At 38.5% G+C, this 19,826-nt stretch overlaps 1 protein-coding gene and 1 long non-coding RNA gene across 12 annotated transcripts in view; both read left to right on the forward strand.

The window, feature by feature from the left end:
• STAMBPL1 (STAM binding protein like 1) overlaps nt 1–11,089 on the forward strand; it is a 46,065-nt gene extending 34,976 nt beyond the window's left edge. For all 11 annotated transcript variants that reach the window (XM_004369912.3, XM_023739806.1, XM_023739825.1 and 8 more), the window contains 5 exons: nt 1,708–1,832; nt 2,607–2,744; nt 6,602–6,714; nt 8,106–8,205; nt 9,409–11,089. In XM_004369912.3, the coding sequence (XP_004369969.1) occupies nt 1,708–1,832; nt 2,607–2,744; nt 6,602–6,714; nt 8,106–8,205; nt 9,409–9,465 (533 nt within the window). In that variant the 3' untranslated portion in view covers nt 9,466–11,089. The remainder of the gene's footprint in view (nt 1–1,707; nt 1,833–2,606; nt 2,745–6,601; nt 6,715–8,105; nt 8,206–9,408) is intronic.
• Nucleotides 11,090–15,592: 4,503 nt separating this feature from the next.
• On the forward strand, nt 15,593–17,547 carry LOC111822223 (uncharacterized). The gene is made up of 2 exons (XR_002825514.1): nt 15,593–16,093; nt 16,883–17,547. It is a non-coding gene; the product is annotated as an uncharacterized LOC111822223 (long non-coding RNA).
• Nucleotides 17,548–19,826: the final 2,279 nt, after the last annotated feature.

Genomic DNA, 19,826 nt, shown 5'->3' on the forward strand with positions numbered 1-19,826 from the left:
AAAGCTAACCTTTCAGTGCTGTCTGGCTTTTACTTTTACCAGTAACCAGTTGCCGTTGAGTTGATCCTGACTCATGGCAACCCCATGAGTGTCAGAATAGAACTGAGCTTCATAGGAATTTCAGTGGCTGATTTTTTGGGAGTAGATCGCCAGGCCTTTCTTCTGAGGCACCTCTGGGTGGACTCAAATCTCCAACCTTTTGGTAGCTGAGTATGTGAACCATTTGCACCTCTCAGGGACCCAGGCTTTCACTTCTGGCAGTCCCCAGATTACAAATGAATTCCGTTCCTAAATCTGTCTTTAAGTCGAATTTGTACATTAAGTTGGAACAGTTAGGTATGGTTCGTATCTAACATCAGTCAAATGTTCGTCTTAGTATATAGTATATAGTGTATCTATGCATAAAAAATTTAAAGAAACACTTCCATATACACTAAAACATCTTTAACATAATAATACAGCAATAATAATAATGTTTTGATGTGCATCGCAAAGTAGCAGCTGTTTTTTTATGAACCATTGTATGTATCTTAAATTTTTAATATAATAGGCTTTATGAGGGTTGGTTTGTAACTACGGGTTGTACATACGTCGGACATTCATAACCGGGGGACTGCCTGTATATGTAACATTAAATTTTAGGAAACATGATTTGCCCCCCTGGTAGAGCAGAGACTCTATAATAACAGGACTATATTTTATCATTGTGCAGAGCTTTAAAAAGAGAAGAAATCCAAGCATTTTTTTCTTCCATGTATTTTAACCAAGAATCACATGATAACTTAAAAGTAAACATGGGTATTGGAAAGAAGATGTTGAGAAAATCATTTGTCTAGATCTTTGTTCAACAATGAAATTTTTATCTGCAGTATGCTGTGGCCCAGGAGGATCTCATGCACATAAGTAGTTAACCTCTAAATGGATTATGTGTTTCTGCCAACAATTAGTGCTGCTTGATAGCGCTAGATCAGTGCTGGCAAGTTTCCAACATCAAATGGCGAATTCTTCCCAGCAGACACTATCAGAATGAGTTTGTGTTCCCATTTGTTTTAAAAGAGTTACAATAGGCAAATATTTTACAAGTTACTCTATTGCTATTATTTCTGAAAACTTTGTGGTTGTACCTATTGATCACCAACTTTCATAAAGACATAAGTAACATATGGTAAATACAATAAACAATACTTATCCTATGTCTCGGAGCCCTGGTGTCATAGTGATTAAGAGTTCGGCTGCTAACCAAAAAGTCGGCAGTTTGAATCCATTGGCCACTCCTTAGAAACCCTATGGGGCAGTTCTACTCTGTCCTACAGGGTCGCTGTGAGTCGGAATCGACTTGAGAGCAACAAGTATCCTTTGTCTTATATGACATGAGATATATCCTATGCAACATATTCATTTAACAGTATATTTGCTTATGCCAGAAGAAAATACACATATATATATATAGCTGATTTAGGCCATAAAGATATAAAGATACTTGTGCCTGTACACCTTGTTTGTAAAGTAACTTACATACAATTGTAATTTTATCTTCTTTCTAGTCAACGATTACCATTAAAAGTTTTAAAATAAAATATGGACAGTGGGGCACAGGGTAATTTTATTTCTGAAATTTATTTTAGTAGCAATTGCTTGCTATAAACAAATCTGAGAGATGGATATAAGATTTATGCTTTAGCTTTTTCAACTTTTTCTGTTCCTTAGATTTAGTGGTTGAAGGACTGAGATGCGTAGTCTTACCAAGAGATCTTTGCCACAAATTTCTGCTGCTGGCAGAGTCTAATACAGTAAGAGGAATAGAAACCTGTGGAATACTCTGTGGAAAACTGGTATGGTCTTTGTTTCATATTTCTCCAGACAGGATACTTTTAATAGTACTGGCTTTCGTGTGATAAGCATAGCAGAATAAAAGCATGTTAAGAATTGTAAATCTTATAAAATTAACTTTACACGGATTAATTTCATAGAACTGCTGTCATTATTGATGGAAGTAACTAGATTATAAAATTTCAGGGATACTATAAAAGTTTGTTTTGAGCAAGTAATTGAAGCATGTATCTTTGGTTAGAAAAATGGTATATTACGGGTCTTCAAATTTCCAGATCCACCTAGTTTGCGAAATTATTTTTTCCATTGCAATTATGAGAGATCCTAGTGAGACCCCTCAATATTAGAAAAAAAGTCATAAGTCTTGCAGTGAAATTAAATAAAATTAACAAAACAAAAACAGGACCATCAGCCTCCGCGATCCTTAGAAATGTTATTTAACTAGTATCTTCCCCTCCAAATAAACCTGGTGCTGGTTTGTCTAATTGTTCCATTGTAGGTGTAGTATCTCAAGACCTTATATATTAACTACATTTTCATGGACCAGCCTGGGATGCTAATTACTATTTATGATACATTTCTATTGAGAAAATGTATTTCAAGTTCCAAACAACTGACTTTCAAAAAATCCAATTACAAGTTTGGGACATTGCTTTTGAATTGTAGTGGAGAAGGGGTATGATGATGCAATTGGTGGGGGCGCTCTCTAGTCTTGTAGCAAAAGATTGCATTTCCTGTTCAGGTTTTTTTCAGTCAGATGCTTGTTATTCTTTTAGACACATAATGAATTTACTATTACCCACGTAATAGTGCCAAAGCAATCTGCAGGACCAGACTACTGTGACATGGAGAATGTAGAAGAACTATTCAATGTTCAAGATCAGCATGACCTCCTCACTCTGGGATGGATCCATGTATGTTTGACCTTTCCGTTTTCAGTTTTTGTAATTAATTTATTTTTGTGTATGATGTGCTGTTTTCCTCCATGAGGACACAGCTTAATTTAAATAGTCTCTTGTTTTTTAATTTTCTCAAATGTAATAAATGTCATCATATTAAAACATTTTTGTCAGTGTTAGGCCATGTCTAAGCCTGTCAAATGTGAATTTAGAGAGGGGTATCATATGCTTTTTTGACCATCCTCCCTCCCCAAAAAAAAGATAGAAAGAGAGAAACTTTGGGGAATTAGGGGGCTTGTTTTGATTGTTTCAGATAGTCCAATTATTTTAGATTTTTAACCAATTTGACTAGACAGTTATTAATGTTCTCTTTCCCTTTGCTGTGGGTCTAAATTAGATTATTTTAAGAAAATTCCTAAAAATATTTTTTAAATAGGTGATTGTATATATCAAATAGGGACTATACAATCCCCCCTGCCTCCTGTATAGGCCAAGGGTATGCATTACTCTATACACAGCCACACAATAGGGCCAGTAAGATTGGGCCAAAGACAATGGGTTCCAATCCACTAGGCCATCATAGGAGCACAAAAGTGCTTATGAATTAAATAGACATGAGTTTAGATCACAGCGCTACTAAAAAATTCAGTATAAGAACTTAAGCAAATTTTTAAAGCAATCTGAGCACAAATTTATCATACATAAAACGAAGATCGTAACAACTGACCGTGTGATGGTGAGAATTAAATGAGATAATGTAGGCAGATTTTTTAGCACATTTTTCTAGGGACTCAGAAAATTGTAGCTGTTGTTAGTGGTGATGATATTCTACTTTTTCTAACCATAATTTAATCCATCTGGGGAACATTTTTCCATTTTGATTTGCACATCTGGGCCTGGGGTAGGGACAAGTCATTCCACTCTCATGGGATGCTGGCCAAGAAGATTTTCAGGGCCTATCCTGGGGACCTCTGAGATCCCCTGAAGAGTAATAAGTGATCGTCACATACACACACACACGTGCGTACACACACACACACACACACACAGTCACCAAGCATTTGGTGTTATATAATTTAGGAGTGTAGAGATTTTAGTCCTAGCTCCGCCTATAAATTACCATGTGCCGTTAGTCACGACTACTAACCTCCTTGTCTCCAGGTTCCCTCACTGACCAAGTAGGGCTAATGGGTGCCTTCCCCTCCCTCCCAGGATTTGTGTGGTTGATAAATAAGACACCAGGTGTGAAAGCCCTTTGAAAATTATCAACTGCTTCTCAAAAGCACGAGAAGATTTATAACTGAAGAGTTTGCAAAGCTTTCCATATGTCTGTTTGCTAATATGCCTTACCGTTTGCTTAGAAATAGCTAAACTTTAAAGGTATTATTTAGTTTAACATGATTTTTTTATAACAAGAATGCATTTTAAAGTAAAACAAATTGTAGCAAATAAATTGTAACGTAAATTGAGAATAACTTTCAATTAAATTACAAGTTCATGTTGAAAAGTCCATGTTAGTTTATCTTACAAAAACATTTTCCCAAATTAGAACCGAAAGTTATTCCCTTATGACCATCTGTGTAGTATAATGTATGCAGTACTGAAATTAAGTTATTTAAATAATGAATTTGACATAAGTCTAGAATTCCAGCATCTTGCTTCTTGTATAATTTATTTCACCATATCAAATTGTTGTGGTTCAACGAAAATACTAAAATGTTACATTTCTGAAACTCAGTGGTTGTAAAGACTTTTGTGATGGTTTTTATTGAGCATAATAATAGCAACAAATTCCAGAGCTAACTTTTTCCAGATATAAATTAGTCATAGAAAAAAGGTCTTGGAACCAGACAGACCTGGGTTTGAATTTAGACTTCTTGACCTAACTAGCTGTATAAGTTTCAGCAAGTTACTCACTTTCCTGCTTAGCTCAGTTTCCTCAGCTGTAAAATGAGGTTAATAATAGTACTAAACTCATTGAGTTTTTGTAAGAATTAAATGAAATAATTCATGGAAAGTACCTGGCTCATTATTCAGGTGCAATAAATGGCATTTGCTGGTTTTGTTATCATCATCATCATCCTCATCTCATTTTCATTTCCGTAGAGTGAGAGACTGGGAGCACCATTTCCCATGGGAGAGCTATCCTCATTGCACTGGAAATGATTGCTCCTGGCAGAAATGAAGGGCTTAGAGTGTCATGCGATTTACATTCATTCTAGAACGAATGTGCGTTGTTTATTTGAGTGGTCAGGTTGCTCGCTGTCTCCACAGCGCTGTAGTCCCATTGAACAGTTTTTACTGTCTCACCAAGATATGGAATATTCTGTGTGCAAAGAGGTGTTCACTGAACCAGACAACAGACAGTCAGGTCCCCCAGCTCATACCCTCACTCAAAATCTGTTTTAAAAATTAAGATAATTTGCAGTCCTCAGTTGCTCTAAGTCTTTATAGAGATCAAGAGTTATTCTTCCTTGCAGAACACATATCTTTCTATAATAGAACTCAGCTATTTTATCTTCATTCTATTAAATAAAGTATAAGAGTTCTAAAATCTTGCATTTTTTTCAACAGACCATCGTTGTGTGCAAAGGCATTTAGCTATCTCTGTGGGAAACCCTCAGTGAAATGGATTGACACAATAGCCACAGCAATGGACTCAAACATACCAACGATCATAAAAGTCGCACAGGACTAGGCAGCATTTTATTCTGAGGTCGTCATGGGTCAGAGCTGACTCCATGGCAACTAACAACAACAGCGTGGGTCAGTGCCCTTAGCTAATAATGACAACATTAAAATAACACCACCAGCAACAAAACAACAATAATGACGCTAACAGTTTTGATTCCTTTCTATAAAGTTCTGGGCACTGTTTTAAGACTTTTATATGAATTATCCCCATTTACTCTTCATAACAGTCCCATAAAGAAAATGATCATTAATATTAATTAATTAATAACATTGTTTCTATGATCTCCGTTTTATAAATGATGCAACAGGCACAAGGGGGTTAAGTAACATTCACAATGTCATACAGCTAGTGAGTGATGGAGCCAGAGTTCATGCCCAGTAGGACCTTTGTTTCGTGATGAAAACGGTCACATTCCTTTTTCAAGCTTAATTAGGGTCTAATATGAATTTTAAATCGTTATGTATACATGCATTTTTCATATTCAGATGTGAACCTCAGATTTGTCTTTTATAAATACAAGTTTGTATATGGCCCCAAACCTGGAAGATACTTTTTATTTATCATCTCATCATCTTAGTATTTAGTTGCTTGTGCAAGATGAGTCCCAAACACCTTCAACAACCTGAAGATTTCTGTTCTCCCATTTAGAGGGAATGGTGATCCACAAAAGGATTCACAACAATATGTGGCACATTTTATGGAAACTTTCCTTTCATATCCATGGTTCTGGATATAAGTATCTCTTCCAGGGTTTCCTGTTACAACTGTGCTGCCAACCAGCTGGGTGACCCTGGGCAAGTTACTTAAACTCCCTGAGCCTCAGGATCTTTGTGTAAAATTGAGATAATTCTATACATATCTCACAGGTCAGTTGGGATGATAACATGAGAATCTATTTAAAGTCTCTGGCAAATGAATTTCTAGCTCTTTCTTTCCCAGAAAGAGAGTACATTTCTCTTCAAACTCCCAGGAGCCTCTTCTCAAAGTCAAAGTTATTCCAGAGAAGCAAATAATAGGAATGCAGGAAGGGGTGGATTATGTTAGCAAAACATTTTTAAAGTTTCTTATTTGATAAATGGTGGTTAAAAAAAGCAAATACGTTTTTCTCTTAAAATGGACTGTGGCTTTGGCTAAAACTCAGCTACCCTAATAAGATTGTCCTCTTTTCTTCTCATAGACACATCCCACCCAAACTGCATTCTTATCCAGCGTTGATCTTCACACTCACTGTTCCTATCAGCTCATGTTGCCAGAGGCTATTGCCATTGTTTGTTCACCAAAGCATAAAGAGTAAGTGGAACTATTGAAGAGAGCCCAGGGGAAGCTTTGGGGCTGCTGAGTTCAAGTGTGTCCATGTACCAGGTTGTGGCATCTGGATGGGCAGGTACATGATGCCCTTGGGAAAAGAGATTGGTGCCAGCCGGGTCCCACGCTCTGCAGTCTTGTTTTACAAGGTCCTTTCAGTGGTAGAGTTACTGATCCTCTTTTTTCAGTTAGCATGACCTTGACCTGGATAAAGTTTAGGAAGGAAGTTATTCCAGTTTGCTTTTTGAGATCTTCATACTACTGTATTATTTCCTGTTGTAAGAAATTTTCCAGCCTCAGCTTAATTACCCCCAGAACCTTTTTTAGTTTTGGGAAATGGTGATTATTGTAGATTATTAGTGTGGAGAGTACAGGAGTCAAACTTATATTGAAATTCCTGGCTCCATTTACAAGTGGTATGTTCTTCAGCAGGATACCTGACCGCTGTGAGCTTCTTCATCCCTAGTACTTGTCCATACCTGTGAGGATAAAGTCAGATAGATGATAGTCTGTGTAACAAAAGACCAGACCAGTTGCCATTGAATTGATTCCGACTCATGTCAGTCCCATGTGTTGCAGAGTAAACTGCACTCCATAGGGTTTTCAAGGCTGTGACTTTTTGGAAACAGATTGCCAGGCCTTTCTTCCATGGTGCCTGTTGGTGGGTTTGAATCACCAACCTTTCCATGAGAAGTCTAGCGCTTAATTTTTTGTACCGAGGGACACCCTAGTCTATGTAAAATGCCTCACGTAGTGCCTGGCAGGCTAGCAAGCACTCGGTAAATGTTTACTTTGTTATAAACAATGTTAGCATTGTAGTGAGGAAATATCTGCCACCTGTGATTTCCTCCCACAGGGCTTGTCCTTTTCTCTGCAGCCTCACATAACGGCTCTGCTGCATCTTCTGCATTCCAGCCCTGCAGATGCCTAGAGATAGCATTGCCCTCCCCTGGGATTCTCTCCTTTGGTCAGTCATCACACATACACACACACACACACACACACACAAGTAAACCCGTTGCCATTGAGTTGATTCTGACTCTTAGCAACCTTATAGGACAGAGTAGAACTGCCCCCTAGGTTTCCAAGGCTGTAATCTTTATGGAGGCAGACTGCCACATCTTTCTCCCACGGAGCTGCTGGTGGGTTCGAACCGCTGACCTTTCAGTTAGCAGCGGAGCACTTAACCACTGTGCCACCAGTTCTCCTTGGCTAGTCGTCACAAGAGGGGTTAAATAAACACCATGGAATTCCTACTTTGTGGTGTCTTTCTTCAGCCCTTTTGAGGAATATGTATGTTTCTGCCAGTCAAATAAAGCATTGAGAAAACCTAAATGATCGTTATGTTTATACCTCTTTTTTGTCCTGGGGTTTAGCACTGGCATCTTCAGGCTCACTAATGCTGGCATGCTTGAGGTTTCTGCTTGTAAAAAGAAGGGCTTTCATCCACACACCAAGGACCCCAGGCTGTTCAGTGTGAGTAGACAACATCGGTTATTTTCTGCAGATTCTTATTTTTCAAACTTTTTTTCTTTTTAAGGAAAGAAATACGGTAAGTCCCCAGGTTCCAAACATCTGACTTAATACTTACCAGTCACTCATATTTGCCCTTTGATGTTATGTAAATTTGCCCTCACTTTAAAACCGTAGAATCAACATCTACTCGCAACACTTTCTTCATCACAGTCACCCTCACTTGCTGCTCGTGCAGCTTTTAAATCATTGAAAAGACTTCGAGCCTTTTCTTGCACTAAAACAACTCAAAACAAACCCCCCACTGCCATAGAGTTGATTCCGACTCATAGCGACCCCATGTGGTTTCCAAGGCTGTAAATCTCGATGGAAGCATCTTTCTCCCGTGGAGCCGCTGATGGTTTCAAAACGCTGACCTTTCAGTTAGCAGTCGAGTGCCTTAACCACTGGGCACCTAGGGCTCCTATTTCTTGCACTAAAGTAAGGCTAAATAACTGTATGCACTGCTCTGCGTTACCTACAAATTTGACTTAAAGACACACTTAGGAGCAGATCTTCTTCGTAAGCCGGGGACTGTCTGTAGTAGCAATACAGCACAGGATAAAACACTGTACTGCTTAGTCTGGAATTTTCTTATCTCTGAAAATTAATAAATCTTTATGCTTTCTCAAGTTATGACTTCTTACTATTTTTTTATTTATAAGACAATACAGGTGTTTCTGTAGTAGAGTTGATTACACATAGTTACCTTTCCATTGGTGTATCTGTGACACTTCAGGTTTTCATCAATCTCAGTAGGCAAACAATTATTAAAGAAAATTATATAAAATATCTTATAAATTATTTCTGCATGGTATGACCAAATTAGTTTTTTCAGAACAGTTCAGTGAAAGCTGTGATCATACTTCTTAGCTCTATATAGCTCAACAGAAACGCTATTTGACTACATCTTAAAAAAAAAAAAACAAGAAAAAAACTCCTTGGCAGTTCGGTAGCTACAACATCAGAGAAACATCACTTTCAAGTTAGAATTCATTTAAAATGAGAATCACTTTGCAACCTCTATAAATATTTTGTTGCTGAAAATGAACAAACCTGATTTTATTTGTTCTGATTAGAGAAGTACTTTTTAAGTAAGGAAATTCATATTCCCTCCCTAAATATGTTAAGCATTATGATGTAAAACCAACTTTTTTTCTTTCCTAGGTATGCAAACATGTGTTGGTAAAAGACATAAAAATACTTGTGCTGGATCTCAGGTGATATGTTCTGAAGAGTACTACTGTCAGCTCCAGACACACACCTGTGGACATGTGGTTGCCGGATTTTCTTAAGATGTTCCCAGAAATGACTGATATTTTATATTTATACATTTTAGAGCAGAAGGTTTGATATTTATTGCTCTTGTACATTTTGAAGTGTTTTTTTTTTTTTTTGAGGGGGGGTTGCTTTGTCTCAAGAGAGGTTACAAAGTTGTTAAATCAATACCTATTAATGTGCCCAAATACTGTGACCTGATAGATAATAAATTGTGCTGCAAGCAACAATATGTCCAGTATTTATAGACGTCTTTGCATATGATTTTTTGAGCTTTAGGTGTTTTGCTGTATTTTTTTCCATTCATATAAAATGTAATTCCAAACAAAGAAATTCTGAGGAGTTCATCTCTAGGACAGATTATCTATCCGCCACATCTCCCTGTAGTTCCCCATGTGAAAAGAACCATGGATGCCGACAATAGAGACCATCTATGTTTTCGATTTCATACAGTCCCAGCCTCCGAGATATGTTTGCAGTGAATCATGGCATCAAATGCCAAAACGGCTTCTGCTTCGGGATAAGGTCAGAGGGACTGGGGTAGCTGATGACTCATTAACTTGATTAAGAGGACTAAAAGCAAAGAAGCTTGAGAGAGGGAAAGAAACAGGATCAGATAAAAATGAAAAGCCTATTACTGTGAAAGTCAGCAAGGGGGACAGAAGACATATGGCACGGGAAAGAACAGATAATTCTCAGTCAAAAAGAATGTGGAAACAGTACTTGTGATTAAAAATATCTACATATAAATTAATGCTCAGGGAATAGGAAAGAAAAACTAAGTATGAAATTGAAGAGGATAACATAAATACAATATGTTATGGTATTTCTAAGGCTTGGTAGAATGGGACTGTGACTGGTATCTAGATAATAAAAGCTTTACCTGGATCAAAAGATCGAAGGCATGAGAGATGTATGTACTATGTTAGCAAATTGAATAGGTAGGAAAAACCTGAGGGTGGAAACATATTGGAGAAAAATTAGCTACAAATATAAATAGACAAGAAAAAGTAATATTGAAGGAGCAAAGTCTAACCCTCCCAGCTTGAAGACAAGTATGGATGATGCCTTCTAGGTGACAACCTGTAGCAGACTGTCAGCGAGATGACATGAAACAGTGATGGGGGGGGTTCAGTATTCCTTCATCTGCTGGACATCCCACTCAGCTACAACCAGGTCCAGGATACACCCTTGACTTGCCTTGCTGATTGTTTAATTTCACTGTAGAGGCTTTGAATGTTAACCAATAAGGAAAAGCAAATGGATGCTGAACTGAGAGAAACTTTGGAGGAAAGTGAATATATTGTCTGAGAGATGTCTATAAATAATTCTGTTTGCAAATCAACGGTTCCAATGATCCTATAGTGGATACCTTTAAGAGGGATTAATGACTAAAACATATAGAGAAGTCCCTAAGAAATCCAAATGCATACTATGGTAACCGTAGATGTTCCCAGTGAAGTAAACACAGAAAAGGCAACAGAGACACCAGCAAACTTGCTGATCTGCTCAAGTTTCAAAGGAGCCTATATAAAAGCTGGAAGTTAGGCACTGAGTCCAAGAACAATTCTGAAAGAGATGGATAAAAATGGCAACTAGAAAAGAACGTAGGATTGACTAGGAGTCAGCATAGCTTTTCTGGGAGCCATTTATACCACACAAATCTGTTAATGTTGTTGTGTGTTACCAAGTCGATATTCCGACTCATAGTGACCCTATATGACAGAGTAGAACTGGCCCATAGGGTTTTTTACGTTGTAATGTTTACCAGAATGGATCGCCAGGTTTCTCTCCTGAGGAGCCCCTGGTAGGTTTGAACTGCAGACCTTTTGGTTAGCAGCCAAGCACTTAACCATTGTGCCTCCAGGGCTCCTTATAGGTAAACTTATTACTCTGAATCAGGAAGATGGCACAGATATGCATAGAATCAAGATAACCTGTTGCCATCAAGTTGATTCCAACTCATAGTGACCCTACAGGACAGTACAATTGCCCCATAGGGGTTCCAAGGAGCTGCTGGTGGATTCAAACTGCCGACCTTTTGGTTAGCAGTCGAGCTCTTAACCACTATACCACCTGGGATCCAGAATCAAGATAGATTAAAATCTCATCCTCTGTAATCGGACATTTATGGATAGAAGTGTTACTTGTGGTGGCAAGGTGCTGGACTCAGTCTGGCAATATGGATACACAAGAACTTCTATACAGCAATTAAAAGCAATTGGGCTAGATGTGCACCAAGCAACATAGATAAATCTCAAAATTGTGGTGCCAAATGAATAAAGTAAAAATGGAATGAGGGAGAAAAAAAAAAAAAGCTCATGCTCTGGGGTCAAATTCCAGCCCTGACACATACAAAACAATGCTTTATGACATCATGAAAACCATAATACAAAAAGCATAATTTCAGGAACATAGGCCAGAGTTGTCATCTTTCCTACTTCACCCGTTTCTAGTTTTTATCCAAGCTAATTCCCTTTCTTGGGATCTCCTGAATACTCAGGCACTTCGAGAATAACTTTATTCTGATACAATTGCAAACCTGTAGAAAAGTTGCAAGGGTACTGCAAGGAACTATCATTTACCCTTTATTTAGATCACCTGTTGTTTACATTTTGCTCCGTTTGCTTTATCACATTCTCTCTCTGTTTCTCTCTATATACAAACATACAAATGGTTTTTCTAAGCCATTTGAGTAAGCTGGATATATTGAGTCCCTTTACCACTAAATGCTTCAGTGAATATTTTCTAAGAACAAAAATTGTCTCTCAAGCACAGTAAAATGATCCAAATTGGGAAATTTAATATGGACACAATTGTGTTGGGTGCTATCGAGTCAGTTCTGACTCAGCAACCCTGTGCACGACAGAACGAAACACTGCCTGGCCCTGCACCATTCTACCAATCGGTCTTATGCTTGAGCCCAGTGATCCAAATAAGATGAAATCCTTGACAACTTCAATCTTTTCTCTGTTTCTTATGATGTTGCTTATTGGTTCACTGGTAAGGATTTTTTTCTCTATGTTGAGGTGTAATCCATACTGAAGGCTGTAGTCTTTGATATTCATCAGTAAGTGCTTCAAGTCCTATTCACTTTCAGCAAACAAGGTTGCATCATCTGCGTAATGCAGGTGCTTAATGAGTCTTCCTCCAATCCTGGTGCACCGTTCTTCTTCATCAAGTCCAGCTTCTCAGATTATTTGCTGACAGTGCGGATTGAATAAGTATGGTGAAAGGATACAACTCTGATGCACACCTTTCCTGACTTTAAACCACACAATATCCCCATGTTCTGTTTGAACAACTGCCTCTTTGTCTATGTAGAGGTTCCTCATGAGCACAATTAAGTGTTCTGGAATTCCCATTCTTCAAAATGTTATCTGTAATTTGTTACGATCCACACAGTCGAATGCCTTTCCATAGTCAGTAAAACACAGGTAAACATCTTCCTGGTATTTTCTGCTTTCAGCTAGGATCCATCTAACATCAGCAGTGATATCCCTTGTTCCATGTCCTCTTCGGAATCAAGCTTGAATTTCTGGCAGTTCCCTGTCGATGTACTGCTGCAACTGCTTTTGAATGATCTTCAGCAAAATTTTACTTGTGTGATATTAATGATATTGTTCAATAATTTCTTCATTCTGTTGGATCACCATTCTTTGGAATAGGCATAAATATGAGTCTCTTCCAGTCAGTTGGCCAGATAGCTGTCTTCCAAATTTCTTGGCATGGATGAGTGAGCACTTCCAGCACTGCATCCATTTGTTGAAACATCTTAATTGTTATTCCATCAATTCCTAGAGCCTTGTTTTTTTTGCCAATGTCTTCAGTGCAGTTTGGACTTCTTAACTTCAGTACCATCGGTTCTTGATCATATGCTACCTCCTGAAATATCTGAACGTCGACCAATTCTTTTTGGTACAGTGACTTTGTGTATTCTCTCCATCTTCTTTTGATGCTTCCTGTGTTCTTCAGCGTTTTACCCATAGAATCCTTCAATATTGCAACTTGAGGCTTGAATTTTTTCTTCAGTTCTTTCAGCTTGAAAAATGTCTAGAGTGTTCTTTGTTTTAGGTTTTCTAATTCCAGGTCTTTGCACATGTCATTATAAGACTTTATTTTGTCTTCTCGAGCTGCCCTTTGAGTGCCTTCCAACATGAGGGGCTTATCTTCTGGTGCTCTATCAGACAATGTTCTACTGCTATTCATAAGGTTTTCACTGGCTAATTTCTTTCAGAAGTAGACTGCTAGGTGCTTCTTCTTAATATCCATAGTTTTCTCATCAGCCACCTCTCTTAATCTGGAAGCTCAGCTAAAACTTGTCAACCATGGGTGACCCTGCTGCTATTTGAGTACTGGTAGCATAGCTTCCAGCATCATAGCGACACACAAGCCACCACAGTATGAGAAACTGACAGACTCATGGGGTGGACACAATAGTATTATGTAATCCAAAGTCGGTATGTAATTTTCATCTGTTATCCCAGTAATGTCCTTTTTTGATTTTTTTCTTCCTAGACAGGATTCAGTCTAGAATTACACATCACATGTAGTTGTCATAACCCTTTAGTCTTATTTAATCTGGAACAGTTCATCAACCTTTCTTTTTTTATTTACCTTGACATTTTTTAAGAATAGAGGCAATTTATCTTGTAGAAGATTCCTCAGTTTTGGGTAAGCTTGTGTTTCTTCATAATTAAATTCTGCTGATGTATTTTTGGTGGGAATGCCACAGAAATGATACTCTGTCCCTCTCGGAATATCATAAATGTGACACATATATTGGTTTGTCCCAATATTGGTGCCATTAATTGAGATTACTTGTTAAGGTGGAGTTCACCAGATTCCTCTTCTATAAAGTCCCTTTGTAGTTAATAAGTAATTTGTGGGGAGATATTTTGAGACTGTGAATATTTTTCGGGACACTTTTTGACTTAATCTCAGTAGAAATTGCTCCCAGTCACCTCAGAAAATCCTGAGCTGGCTTCGCTTTCCTTGATCAACAGTTCTGTGATCACCTGTCAGTTTCCCTGCTTACCCTTTGAGGTCTTACCTTACTCTTTCCCAGCTTTCATCTCTTTCTTTTCTTTCCAACTTTTAAGTTCCCTTCTCAGCCATCTCTCCCTGGGTCTTCAGTGTTTTCCCTGGCAGGGCCAAGCATAGCCCCTATCTAAACTTCCCTCTTCCCAGTGACTTGTACACCAACCACAGTTTTCCTAGACTTTGCTTTCCTCCTGAGATTGTATCAGAGTTGCTTAAACAATCCTGTTTGCATGTACTAGCATCCACTTTTTAGTTCAATGGTTTCTGTATTTCAAGCAGAGATATTCCCTGTTCGCTGTGCTTGGACGAGTTAACATCCCTTTGTACTTATCTATCCCAAATACTGATACCATGCCAACCAAATTCTGCTCCAGGTCTCATTCATGAAGAGCCTACTATAGGTAGCTCAGTGGCTTGTTTCTGCCTCATGACAAACTTGTAGCCTGGGAAAGTTCAAGACCCAAGCTCCAGAAGTAGAGCTTGGCTTTCCCTGTGTCAGGGGCCTTGAGACGACTGCCATCACCAGCTAAGGGCAGATGAACTCTGCAAAGCTGAGTCAGGCAGTCCTCAACTTCTTAGCACTTGAAGACACCATGGTATTCTAATATATTTGAGAAAAGGGAAAGATTATATAATTTATTCCAGTAAAAATGACTGCTGGGACTCGAGATGGTCGAGAATTAAGTGATATCCTCAGAGTAGAATTCAAAGACACAGTAGTAGACCAAGAGGATGTCAGATGAGAGGTGGCTGATGAGAGAACTATGGATATTGAGTGGAGCCTAGCAACAGAAAGGATTCAGTTGGAAGCCAAGAACATTTAGCTTCTTAGATTTCCAGAGACAACAGAGAGAAGCCATGGGTATGCAAAGCCAATTATGTCCCTTCTGAAGAGCAAATTAGAAGAGAACCCACTTTTCACTAAACCTGTTAAAAAAAAAAAAAAATCTTTATCATCAAGTCAATTCTGACTCGTAGCGAGGACAGAGTAGAACTGCACCATAGGGTTTCCAAGGAGTGGCAGGTGGATTCAAACTGCTGATCTTTTGGTTAGCAGCCATACCTCTTTACCACTGTGCCACCAGGGCTATGGTTTTTTGTGTTTGTTTTTTTCACTGAAAGATATATTGCCTGAAGGAGGGAGGGCATTCTTGGCTGTTCTTTCATTTCCCTGCAGTAGGAAGTAAAACCTCAGGCCTGAGGTGGAGTTTGAGAGGTTGTTTTTGAAGGAGATGTGATTTTCTTATTGCCAAGTACAAACTCAACCAGACTTCCCAGAAGGAACTTGTCACAGAGTTGAAGAACTTTGGAGGCAGCATACCAGCGCCCCGCCCTTGTCAGTCAGAATGGTTCCTGAGGCCCACGGGATTCAGTCTCTGAGAGAAGAGTCATCAGAAATGTGCTCACTCCATTGGGAAATGGGCTAGCCAGGAAGTAGAGCCTATGTCACCTCACATAGAGGCCGATGTGTGTGTCTGAGACCAGAGTGTTCTTTGGACAGGCCTCCTTTGGAAGATATCATTCATAGCAGGTGAGTACCGCTTCCTTTTCTGAATGTGAATCATTCCCAGAGCCCCATTTGCCACTTCTTTATCTCCTAAGGAAACCGTGGTGGTGTACTGGTTAAGAGCTGCTAACCAAAAGGTTGGCAGTTTGAATCCACCAGCCGCTCCTTGGAAACCCTATGGGGCAGTTCTACTCTGTCCTATAGTGTCGCTGTGAATCAGAATCAACTGGACAACAGCAGATTTAGATAGTTTTTAAAAGAACAAGATGCTCAAGGCAGATACTCTTTACTAACTAAGCTAAGCTGTTGCTTGGTTTAAAGAAGAGTTCCCTTGGTTTTTCATATGTCTGTTTGCCCAGTGCCTGGCACCTGGTAAGTCCTCAGTAAATGTTTGTTCAGACCGAATTGAAAATTTTTTCCTTTGTTGTCATGGGGACACCTGTTGCCTTGACAAAAATCATTCTCTTCCTTATAGACCTTGTTGATTATGGAAGAGCAATGCAGAGTGTCTATGGATTCTCCTCAGCCACTGAAACGGTTCCTGGCTTCTTTTTAGTATGGTTTTGTTTGCAGAAAATTAGCATTTTACTTAAGTTGTGACATAAGGGGCAGGTTTATGTCAGCTGAGGCCACATACTAGAGTTGGTTCAGTACTTTTTTCCCCTGATTTATTCCACACTGCAGCCAAATCAGTAGTGCTGGAGACTGTGCTAGTACAATGCTTTGGCCTGAGATGGAGGTTTCTGTTGCAAAACCAGCTGAAGTGGTCCCTAATATGGAAAGCAGATGTTTCTCTTCTGGCATTTCTTGCAGAATTATCTGGAAAGAGAATGTCTTCTGTGAAAAGGATGTTTGAGAAATGCCATGGATTTGGCAATGACGAAGAAAGATAGGCAAACTTCCAGCTCTTCGTTTTTCTTAGAAGAATTCAGCATATTATTTTTTGTGTGACGTATAGAAAGAACTCTTCTCTGTTCCTTTAAGAAACTTGCTTCCTTTTCTAGTATGTTGGTTGGTTCTTCATGAAGCAAGAATGTATTTTCCCTGAGGTGAGCTGACAAAAACATTGTTCATTGGTTCTTAGATACTTACCATACTGATGTTGAAGAAGACTTTTTTTTTTTTTTGATTATCAAAAGGCAAGTGCCAAAAAGCTGATTCTTATGCATCTGCAGTCTTACATGGAGGCTGAACTGTACCTTAGATCCCGTAGTTATTATATTAAAGAGTACTATTCAGATAAGAATGTGAGTAGTTATTATAATTTTACCCCTGATCTGGTATTTAAGTCTTCAAATAGACTTAAGGAATTATTACTTAAAAGGATAGCTTTCAAAAACAATTTTCAACTGAGTAAATCACACTAGGTATTTAAAAAGGAAGGAGTTTTTCAAATTAATATTTTTATAATAATTATGTTTTATTATAATGTTTTTAATTTTATAATGCTTTTATAATTAAAGGAATTTAATAAAGCCCATATGCATATGTGTCTGAATAACCAAAGAAGAGGTAGGGAGATGATCAAGAGAATCCTGGGGAAACAGCATGATGCAGGAAGGAAGCTTTTCATACTCAAAGTCTCCCTGTGGCTGAATTATTCGGAGTGGAGATGCAGAGGATGAGGGAGAGGAAATAGAGATGAACCCTAGGGAGGGAGGTGGAATGAAAGTATTACGGGCTGGCTTTATTTATTTGTTTTGAAGTAAATGCTTCAGGCATTATCTAGACCAAAACACATTCTAAAACCACATGGGGATAATTTGATATATATATATTTTTCTCCATTAAGGAGGATTACCCATACATCTGCATCAGGTAAACAGAATTGACTGTGAAAAATCAAAATAGTTTACTCAAATTAGTTACTGTCCCTGTGGGTCCAGGAAGTACCAGTGGAATGAGTGGTGAATCTGTTTTTGAGTCTGAAGAGGATGTTTAAAAATTCTTCTCTGCAGTTTTTCCAGGAGAAAGATTGTTTAAAAAATAAGCTCCATTATGCTTCCTTCTAGTATAAATACTGATGAACATTGAGAGCAAAACAAACAAATAGAAGACATTTGCTCTTCCTGACTTCAGACAACGTCATGTTTTGGGGAGCTTCAGAAATAGTGTGTGTGGATTACATGATTTAGTAGGTTCTTTTCAGCAATAAAATCTCATAGAATTTTTTCAAAGGTAAAACATTATTACTTATTTTAAAGTCAAATTTTAATAATAAAATCAGGATTAATAAAGATGTCAAAAAGTTCTGGAACTCACTTACTCTCATCATACTCTTACTGTTTGGAATACCAGTCCCAGGCCTTTATCAGGTTCACCAGCACCATGTTGAAAAGCAGGATTTAATTTTATCAAGGATACCAGTACCAGTTGTCATCAACTCTGACTCATCGTGGCCCATCTGTGTCAGAGTAGAACTGTGCTCCATAGGGTTTTCAATGGCTGATTTTTTGGAAGTAGATTGCCAGGTTCTTCTTCCAAGGCACCTCTGGGTGGACTTGAACCTCCAACCTTTCAGTTAGCAGCCCAGAGCATTGACCATTTGCGCCACCCAGGGATGCCTTATCAAGGTGGTCAGCCCTTTTGGATAGATAGGATTGGAAATACAGAGGAGAGAATAATCAAAAGAACCACCAGTAGTAACACTTTAAAATAATACCTTTGCTTTCTATTAAATTCAGTGGTTTATACTTTAATAAAGAAGGTGATGTTAGAACATCCATCTGAAATAAACTTTTTTTTTTTAAGAACAAGGGCTAGTTCAAAACTATTAGGATAGAATTGAATTTACCTGCTTAATGTATTCTTGTCTTGTGATGGCATTTTGTAAAGAAAGACCTAAAGTTAAAAGATTTCAGGCCATTTTTAAGGGAGTCTCAGGTTGTGGCATATGTTGAGATATAAAGAGAAGAAAATAACTGATCCAATGAAAGGATGGAGGAAATAAGCCTCAAAGCCAAATGTGTAGGGAAAAATAGAAGAACACAATCTAAGAAGAATATGAAAAGAAATTCTGATTGGTGTGTTGATGGCGAGACTACATCTCACATACTTTGGACATGTTATTAGGAGGGATCAGTCCCTGGAGAAGGACATCTTACTTGGTAGAGGGTCAACAAAAAAGAGGAAGATCCTTGATGAGATGGAGCTGCAACAATGGGCTCAAGCATAATAACGATTGTGAGGATGGTGCAGGGCTGGGCAGTGTTTCTGTGGTACATGGGGTCGCTATGAGTCGGAACCACCTCGACGGCACCTAACAGCAACAACAACCCATACTTGTTGCCACTGAGTAGATTCTGATTCATGGTGACCCCACGTGTGTCAGAGCAGAACTGCACTCCATAGAGTTTTCAATGGCTGTAATCTTTTGTAAGTAGATTGCCAAGCCTTTCTTCTGCAGTGCTGCTGGGTAGATTTGAACTGCCAACCTTTAGGTTAGTAGCCAAGTGCAAACTGTTTCGCCACCCAGGGACCCTGGTCTATCTGTAATACCATATATTTTCTTCCAAGGATAGGAAATCCGCATAAGGACAGCTCAGCTTTAGGCCACCCTGAAAATCTGTCAATAACTATGTTTCGTCATCAGTTTTCCCTGAAGATAGGATATGTTTCAAACCCAGTCAACAAAAATTGTGTTCCCTTCAGCCCTTAATGGGTATGAAATAACTACAAGGAGAACATTCCGGAATAGCTGTAGCTATCATGAACAAATTAGAGTGAGAGGTGGTAGTGTTTGGGTGTTCGTTTCCCA

The sequence above is a fragment of the Trichechus manatus genome, unplaced genomic scaffold (assembly GCF_000243295.1).
Source record: "Trichechus manatus latirostris isolate Lorelei unplaced genomic scaffold, TriManLat1.0 scaffold00007, whole genome shotgun sequence".
Taxonomy (NCBI): domain Eukaryota; kingdom Metazoa; phylum Chordata; class Mammalia; order Sirenia; family Trichechidae; genus Trichechus; species Trichechus manatus.